Below are 9,973 nucleotides of genomic sequence, written 5' to 3' on the forward strand. Positions count from 1 at the left end.
CTGCCAGCACAAGTGGTTCATGCAAGCTTGACTTCAACATTTAAGAAAGGTTTGGATAGATATATGGATGGGAAGGGTATGGAGGGCTAAGGTCCCAGCGCAGTTTGATGGGAATAGGCAGTTTAAATGGTTTTGGCATAAACTAGTTGGGCCAAAGGCCCCATTTCTGTGCTGTACTTCTTTGTGACTCTAACCAAAATTACTAGTTACGGCCTGTTACACCGCTGGCATTTTGGGCAGTAACCAAATTATTCATTACTTTTTAGAATGGCTAATTTCAAATCTACATGAACATTTGACTGATAGAAGTAAATATCAATTGCAAACTGCAACTGAAACAACGAAACACATATCCTAAGGTGTACCATGGTCCCCTAAACACAGGCATTTAGAGTTTGGAAGAGAATGCAAGGAAGACTTCAGGCACTCTATTTACCATACCAAAGCACAACATACAACAAAGTTCCTTCAACTAATCACAATAATTTCAGGGGTTTACCTTAGAAGACTGGGCTCTGGCATTCCTGGATCTCCACCTCTTCTAAAACCTGGAAGGAAACAACATATTAGTAAAGCCAACATAAAATCACGATTTACAGACACAGTACATATTATTATCATTGCTGCTGGTACACTCCATTCATTTACCTCATAGTAACATGTGGTAGGGAGGTCAAAATATACACATTGATCCTCAAGTTCCTCTGGCCACCTACCATACATATCCTCCCTGCTATCTTCCGGAGTCTGACTCTACACAAAATGAATTTGACCAATCTTAATACACAGAATATGTTGATATTACTACAGAGAAATGTCAACATCCACAAAGAACATGACAGAAAAATCATGCAAGGACTGCCAGGACAAACATTTACTGTTCGTCCCACTGAGGTGATATAATTCTCCTATGCTGTTGTCCATAAGGTGAAAGTACTTCCATAGCACATTTGGACAGGGAATTGGAGAATTAGAGGCTCTGAAGGCAGACAAACTCAAGGTTGGTGCCGCTGCAGAAAACCGGTGTGTCATGGGAGACAGAAGATCGTAAGCAGCAAGCCGGCTGCATGCCCAGTGATCCGTGTTCTTTGGGCACAGAGCTCGGAAGAAGTGATGCATCAGACTTCTAACATCATAAGTCAGTGAGTTGTTTGTTATGTCACCCCTCTTGCTGTGAAACGGGGACACATCTTTTTCCCATATTATGGAGAGAGAAAGAACCTGTGGTATGTTGAATTATCGGGTGAACTGGTAGTTTTCGGGGTACTGCAAGTCTTTATTGATGCTTTGCTGCACACTTGAGTGCTCAGTAGAGGGTGCAGATGCTTTTTTTTTCTGGTGGGGGGAGTCACTGTTTTGCTGCTGCTTATGTGTGGGTGGGGGGAGCTGAGGGGGGGGGGACTTCAGGGTTCTAGAAAGACAAAGCTACCCTAATAATTATACCAAGAATGATTCACAAGGTGCTAGTTGTCACTGACCCCTGAATCCAACAGTGGTACAAGAGGACCTGTACTCACTGGAATTTAGAAGAATGCTGGGAGATATTATTGAAATCTACCAAATGTTGAAAGGACTAGATAGGGTGGATGTGGAGAAGGTGTTTCCTATGGTGGAGGCATCCAGAACTAGAGGGCACAGCCTCAAAATTGAGGGGTGACCTTTTAGAATAGAGTTAAGAAGGAATTCTGTTAGCCAGAGAGTAGCAAGTCTGTGGAATGCTCTACCACAGACTGTGTTGGTGGCCAAGTCCTCAGGTATATTTAAGGTGGAAGTTGACTGTTGCTTGATCAGTCAGGGCATCAAAGGCTCTGGCGAGAAAGCAGGTATAAGGGGTTGAGTTTGATCCAGGATCAGCCATGATGGAATGGCGGAGCAGAGTTGATGGGCTGAATGGCTAAATTTGCTCCTGTCTTATGGTCCAACTTTTCAGACCAATTTTGTTCTTCATATATACTGTACATTGCTCAGAACAATAGGAACAGGCCCTTGGCCCACAATGTTTGTGGCAAACTAAATAAATTAGTAATCAAATGCCAAATTAAATGAATCCCTTCTTCTTACATGTCATTTCCCTCCATTTCCTGCACATTCATGTATTAATCTAACAGCTTCTTGAACACCTCTATCTATCTATCCTTCCATTCAATCAACCAATTTCTTTCCCATTAATGATAACTATGGCCTTCAGGCTCTTTAACCAGCACACAGGGATTTTTAATTAAAGTTTTGAACATTCAACCATTTGACATTAATTATACAATTTGACTTGGTATGTCAAGAACTGAAAACGTCTGAGAAAGTTTGGCTTACAGAACAACAAATGCTTCAGGTCAAAATCCTTACATTAAGACTCACAAAGACATTGGGACTCAGGACTTATAGGAAGTTTCCTTCCCTAAATACACTGCTTTACATGTTACCATTGTAGAACTACACTATTTAGATTTGTTCGGAACCTTTTGAGAATATGGCAGTTGATTTGCTTTCCTTGGAGATTTCCCTATATTTAATGAATAATCACAATGAAGGTAAAAGATACTATACTTCCTCTCTAATCATGTGTGAAGTTTTGGAATGTACACAACTTCTAATGGGATGTGCAATACTATATTTTTGTGTACTCTTCAGCACTAATTTTCAGGACGTACTCAAAAATGGCAAGGTACCTTTATTTTACTCCACAGGGAACAAATTCCGCACCTTTGTAAATATTAGCAATAAATTTGGAATTCAATACTTTTAACAGAACATTTAACAGAATGGTCTTCACCTGCACCACCTCTGAGTAGCAGCCTGCCTGGTCTAACATTAACAACTTAAAGTAATTGCATAACCATGAAAATGGCCCATCAGTTAAAAACTAAAGAGTAAACAGAAAATTCGCCAACTAATTTCCTAAACTGCCACTGCTATCATCAAGGCAGGATTAACAGATGAAACTGGAAACCTTGTGTTGAAAATAGATTATTTTAATGAATTTCAAAATCTTGCTCAGTGATGTCAGGGCATCACAAGGACAGCCACAAGAGTTTCTGTGCTTTTTATAGCCTCCTTACTCATTGTGCTGAGGCTTTCTTAAAAACCTCAAATTTGTAGACGATAAAGGATCCTGAACATGAAATATCATCTGTTTTTCTTTCCACAAATGCAGTTTGATCTGAGTGTTTTCAGCAGTTTGGTTTTTTTTCCATACCACTTTAAAATAAATGCTTACAAATTAAACACAAGTCTTAGACCATAAGACAGGAGCAGAATTAGGCCATCTGGCCCATCGAGTCTGCTGTGCTCCACCGTTCAAATCATGGCTTACCCTTCTCTCCCCCTCTTCCTCAAACCTATTTTTCCCAGCATTCTCCCTGTAACCTTTGATGCCATGTCCAATCAAGAACCTATCAATCTCTGCCTTAGATACACCCAACGACCTGGCCTCCACAGCTGCACGTGGAAACAAATTCCACAAATTCATCACCTTTTGGCTAAAGAAATTTCTCTGCATTTCTGTTTTGAAAGGGCGCCCCCTATCCTGAAGCTGTACACACTTGTCCTAGACTCTCCCACAATGGGAAACATCTTTTCCACATCTACTCTGTCTAGGCCTTTCAACATTCGAAAAGTTTCAATGACATCCCCCCTCATCCTTCTAAATTCCAGCAAGTACAGACCCAGAGCCATCAAATGTTCCTTGTATGATAACCCATTCATTCCTGGAATCATTCTTGTGAACCTCTTCTGGACCCTCTCCTATGCCAGCACATCTTTTCTAAGAAGAGGGGCCCGAAACTGTTCACCATACTCAAGGCAAGGCCTCACCAATGCCTTATAAGCCCTCAGCATCACACTTGCTCTTGTATTCTAGACCTCTTGAAATGAATGCCAACACGGCATTTGCCTTCCTAACCACCGACTCAATCTGCAAGTTAACCTTTTGGGCATTCTGCCCAAGGACCCCCAAGTCCCTGTGCACCCCAGATTCCTGGATTTTCTCCCTGTTTAATAAATAGCCCACACATTTATTTCTACTATCAAAGTGCATGACCATGCATTTTCCAACACTGTATTTCATTAGCCACTTTCTTGCCCATTCTCCTAATCTGCCTAAGTCCTTCTGCATCCAACCTGTTTCCTCAACTCTTCCTGCCCCTCCACCAATCTTCATATCATCTGTAAACTTGGCACCAAAGCCATCTATTCCATCATCTAAATCACTGATATACAGCATAAAAAGAAGCGATCCCAACACCAACCCATGTGGAAAATTACTAATCACTGGCAACTAACCAGAAAAGGATCCTTTTATTCCCACTTGCTGCCTCCTACTAATCAGCTAATGCTCTAACCATATTAGTAACTTTCCTGTAATACCATAGGCTCTTACCTTGGTAAGTAGCCTCATGTATGGCACCTTGCCAAAGGCCCTCTGAAAGTCCAAATATACATCCACTGCATCACCTTTATCTAGCCTACTTGTAATCTCCTCAAAGAATTCCAACAGGTTCGTCAAGCAGGATTTTCCCTGAAGGAAACCACGCTGACTTTGTACCATCTTGTCCTGTGTCACCAAGTACTCCAACACCTCATCCTTAACAATTGCTCTAACATCATCCCAATCATCGAGGTCTGTAATTTCCTTTCACCAAGTCTTAGCTGAGAGAGCACGTGTAGTTGACTCACATCCAACTATATATAAAAATACTAAATTTAACACAAAGAAACTGCACATGTAGACAGTAGGAACCACTGTGAATCCACGCCTTCAGCTGGAGTGTATCAAATATTCATCAGCAACTACACAATAACTTACATCCAATTGTGAATTCACCTAGAATAAAGACATATTTATTTTTTGCATATACAAATCTTAGAAAGAACGCTCAGATTCTGGTAAATTATTGTAGCCATTTTGTTTTATTGACTGTCTCCTCAAGGGCCCTTGCAATAGACATACAACTACCACATCATTACTTTCATATAGAACATACAGCACAGTACAGGCCCTTGGGCCCACAATGTTGTGCCGACCCTTAAATCCTGCCTCCCATATAATCCCCACCTTAAATTCCTCCATATACCTGTCTAGTAGTCTCTTAAATTTCACTAGTGTATCTGCCTCCATTTCTATTAGATGAAGTTCCTCATTATCATAACTCAAACAATAAATCACAAGATACTGTTACGAAGGATGAACAGCTCTGATGGGCAGAAGGGTGCAAGGTTGCCCATGTCCCCCTCCTCTGGGAGAATTACAAACCGTTACTGTTGCCAGGCTGTTAATGAGAGAGAAAGAGATGGAACAAAACATACTGGGACTGGAACATCTGCTTCAGATACGGGTGAGATAACACCGGGGGAGAGAGACCATATTATGACTCCTGTAAGACTCACGGCTCTGGAGAGGGCTGTTTACTTGGCACTATTCTGTTCATTAAGATTCCTCAGTGGACAGCCGGAGTGGGCTGGTTTGATGGGCTAAGCCATTCAAAACTGATTGACACCTGAGACTCCGTGAGTAGGGATAAAAGTGAGGTCTGGGGCGTTACGTACCCGTGACACATGACAGTGGTACCCTTGTCACGTGACTGGGGTTGAAGCTATACTGGACTTGAGGTAATGGTCTTGTGATGGTGGAGTGACGTCATTTTCCCGCCAGTAGAGATCATGTGACAGGTTTTTTTTACACAGGGTATAAAAGGAAGACCCCACCCTGTGAGGAGGGGCAGTTTGTGGCTGGATTTGCCAAGCTGACTTCATGCCACTGCGTGATTTAGTGTGATGACGCAGTTTAGTTGAAAGATGAAGTTTTATCTAATGCCTAAAGTTTAAAAGGTCATTGCCAGCAGTTTCTTTACAATACTGCTAGTTGAGAATCAGTGGAGAGTGAGGATTGGAGTTCAGGAGTTAAAGATCAAGGAGAATCGATTTTTGACGGTGAAACGGGTTCGACCTTGTTTAATCCTTATTCGGAAGGAATTCGTTGACTGTTCTTGCGTTAATCTCTGCGGGATAGCAGAAAAGATTGAGGACAGTGTGATAAAGGAAAGGTCAGTGCCTTTACGCCGTTATGTTTTGTAAATTCTTCGTGGGAAAAGTTCGACGTCGGGGATTGAAGCAAAACGACGTGAAAGAGAATTTAAATCGTCTTATAAAGTCTCTTCTTTTAAATGGACTGTGAGCATTTTTGAACTTTTGGCAATACTACTTTAAAGAACTGTTTTTGCAACATCGCTTTAAGAACTGTTCAAGCTGCCGCACAGCAGCTGATTTCCGGTTACGTTAGTGTTTGTTTACTTTTGGGGGGGTTTGTTCTCAGTGTTTAATAAACATGTTATTTGGTATATAAACCCTTGCCTAACTCATATATTTATTGTTGCCTGAATACGTAACAGGGGAGACACCCCTCAGACACACCAAGAGACGCACTAGTGAACACTGCTTAAGTTTTGGAACCCACGAGAAAAGTGTGGGGCATCGGAGACTAAACAAAGGATCGGTCAATTTTAACTCACAGTGTTTATAGCGAGGCTGGTGGGGGCTTGTGTGTGTGTCCACCCTTGCCTGGGTGATGAGTCCACCACAGAAGAACGGTCTAGCTAAAGGACAGAGGGGTCATACCTGAATGACCACAACAACACATCGACGGATCAAGATCGTAAAGGAAGGTTTGACTGGCTGTCACTGTTCACTCTCTCTTTCTCTCTCTCTCCAACAATTACAACAAAACCACCAACTACCTCAGCCTGTATGAACTGAACTGAACTTTATATTCATTTATGACAATTCATTATCCCCTAGACATCGATAGAGCTTGTTTATTATTGATTATTATTATACCCACACTTTTAGGTTTAGTATTGCTAACATGTATTATCTGTATATTTGCATTGTTGATATTGATTTGTATATTTTACTAATAAACACTGTTTTGAAAATAGTACCAGACTCCAGGGATACTTCTATCTTTGCTGGTAAGACACCCAGTTACGGGGTACGTAACAATACCAATATAGTAAAGTGGAAGCAAAGACAAGAGACTTAATTATACAGTAAATGATATGCCAGTGAGTCAGATCCCCTAAAATGCTGAATATTCTTTGTGCTTGTGACATAGATTTATGAATAGAATTGGTTCTATCTTGGTTTTCACAACAATGTTCCTTAGATTCAGGATCAGTTCCTGAAGATTGGAGAGTGGCTAATGTTATCCCACTTTTCAAGAAGGGAGGGAAGGAGAAAACGGAGAACTAGCGCCCTGTTAGCCTAACGTCAGTCGTGGGGAAGATGCTTGAGTCCATTATTAAGGACGAAATAGTGGCACATCTTGATGGCAGTAATAGGATTAGGCCGAGCCAACATGGATTTACCAAGGGCAAATCATGCTTGACTAATCTGTTGGAGTTTTTTGAGGGTGTAACAAGGATGTTAGACGAGTGTAAGCCAGTGGATGTTGTGTACCTAGATTTTCAGAAGGCATTCGATAAGGTGCCACATAGGAGATTGGTGAGTAAAATCAGAGCTCATGGCATTGGGGGCAGGGTTTCAATATGGATAGAAAACTGGTTGGCAGATAGAAAGCAAAGGGTAGCAGTGAATGGGTGTTTCTCGGACTGGCTGGAGGTGACTAGTGGGGTACCACAGGGCTCTGTATTGGGACCACAGCTCTTTACGATTTATGTCAACGATTTAGATGAGGGCATTGAAAACTATATCAGCAAGTTTGCTGACGATACTAAACTGGGTGGCAGTGTGACATGCGAAGAGGACGTTAGGAGAATACAGAGAGACTTGGATAGGCTGGGTGAGTGGGCAGATACTTGGCAGATGTCATTCAATGTGAATAAATGTGAAGTTATCCACTTTGGAAGCAGGAACAAGAGGGCAGAGTATTGTCTGAACGGTGTAGAGTTAGGTAAGGGAGAAATGCAAAGAGACCTAGGAGTCCTAGTTCATCAGTCTATGAAGGTGAATGAGCAAGTGCAACAGGCAGTGAAGAGGGCAAATGGAATGTTGGCCTTTATTACAAGGGGAATTGAGTACAAGAGCAAGGCTGTCCTTTTGCATTTGTACAGGGCCCTGGTGAGACCACACCTGGAATATTGTGTACAGTTTTGGTCTCCAGGTTTAAGGAAGGACATTCTGGCAATTGAGGAAGTGCAGCGTAGATTCACTAGGTTGATTCCTGGGATGGCAGGGCTGTCTTACGCAGAGAGATTGGGCTTGTACACACTGGAATTGAGGAGATTGAGAGGGGATCTGACTGAAACGTTTAATTAAAGGATTTGATAGGATTGAGGCAGGAAATATGTTCCAGATGTTGGGAGAGTCCAGTACCAGAGGGCATGGATTGAGAATAAGAGGTCAGTTATTTAAGACAGAGTTGAGGAAGAACTTCTTCTCCCAGAGAGTTGTAGAGGTGTGGAATGCACTGCCTCGGAAGACGGTGGAGGCCAATTCTCTGGATGCTTTCAAGAAGGAGCTAGATAGATATCTGATGGATAGGGGAATCAAGGGATATGGGGACAAGGCAGGGACTGGGTATTGATAGTGAATGATCAGCCATGATCTCAGAATGGCGGTGCAAACTCGAGGGGCCGAACGGTCTACTTCTGCACCTATTGTCTATTAATTCCATTAATTTCCTCTCGCCACTTATTTTCATTGAAAATCTACATATATATTCTGATTCTCACTCCTCACCCCTCCACACATAGACCTCCGCCTCGCCGGCCCTACCCCTACCCACCAGGTCCAGCCGTACTTAAGCCCTCACCACCCTCAGCCGCTTTTAGCGCTCTCAACACCTCCCGTCTTTGCCCCCTCCCCCCCCCCCATCTGCTCAGCTGCGATTAGGCCTTTGCCATCCCTTAAGGCGCCCTTGGGACCCACCCCCTCCGGTGCCCTTGGGTTCCCCTCTTCCTCCACACCCTCAGACGCCCTTGGGACACCCCCTCCCACACCATCATGCGCCATTGGATTGGGTCACCTCCACACAATTCAGCCACACTTACCCCTCACCACCTCCCCCATATCCTCCACAGCCGTTAGGCCTTCGCCCCCACCCCCGACCTTTAGCTAGCTGGCTATCCTTAGTCCCCACCCCCATGCACCCTCAGCCGTCCTGGGCCTCACCGCGAGGACTAAAGCCACCCCGTGAGCCCCGGCCCAGCGCAAGCCACCGATGGTACTGACCTAGGTAAAGCACGGTAGGAATGAAGCCCCAGCGGATGGCGAATTGGGTGACACGGAACACCTGCTGCAGCCGCTGTTTGCTCTCTTTACTCAGTTTGACCATCTTCACACCGCGAGTAGTCCACGCCAGCACACGCAGCAGGACCTGAAAGAGGGATCCTCCGCATTGAGCGCCGCCTAAAGCCGGGATGACTCCCGTCTCCCCTTCAGTGTCTTGTGATTACGAAAGCAAACTAGTGCAATCGGCAGAAGTTGGAAATCCAAAACAACACACACAAAATACTGGAGGGACTCAGCGGACCAGCTCTCACCTACGGAAAAAAGTAGAGTCAACGTTTCGGGCGGACCATCATTGAGTTGTTGTGTTCGCTTCAAGAGACGGCGTTTGACATAATGATGTCCGTGTAAGGCGACTACTTTTGGTTTGTCGTAATGGAAGGGCGACGGCTTTTAAGTACATAAAACTACACCCGCATTTATTCACAAAAGCCTACACTGTCATCACATTCTTTCTGTAGTGTGCTGACTGGAACTACAGTATACTTCAGTAAGATAAAATTAATGTATGCAGTTCTTACCATCAAAACCTCAAAGGAGGAGACCAGTGGCATATTGACCTCTCCTTGCTGAAGCCAGGCAGTAACTCAGACACCTCTTCAAACCCACACCTTGAAGAGGACTCCACTCTGGACCATCAGAAAATTGTCTCCGAAATCATTACTGACCTCATCAACTCTGGAGACTTCTCATGCAGTAGAAAAATAGAAAACCTACAGCACAATACAGGCCC

At 43.5% G+C, this 9,973-nt stretch overlaps 1 protein-coding gene across 1 annotated transcript in view; it reads right to left on the reverse strand.

Annotated features, from left to right (window-relative positions):
- tomm7 (translocase of outer mitochondrial membrane 7 homolog (yeast)) overlaps window positions 1–9,354 on the reverse strand; it is a 31,009-nt gene extending 21,655 nt beyond the window's left edge. Inside the window, exons 1-2 of the mRNA XM_059944921.1 lie at window positions 9,184–9,354; window positions 500–548 (exon numbers count right to left, since the gene is read on the reverse strand). Of these exons, the coding sequence (XP_059800904.1) occupies window positions 500–548; window positions 9,184–9,286 (152 nt within the window). The 5' untranslated portion in view covers window positions 9,287–9,354. The remainder of the gene's footprint in view (window positions 1–499; window positions 549–9,183) is intronic.
- Window positions 9,355–9,973: the final 619 nt, after the last annotated feature.

Source organism: Hypanus sabinus, chromosome 20, assembly GCF_030144855.1.
Source record: "Hypanus sabinus isolate sHypSab1 chromosome 20, sHypSab1.hap1, whole genome shotgun sequence".
Taxonomy (NCBI): Eukaryota; Metazoa; Chordata; class Chondrichthyes; order Myliobatiformes; family Dasyatidae; genus Hypanus; species Hypanus sabinus.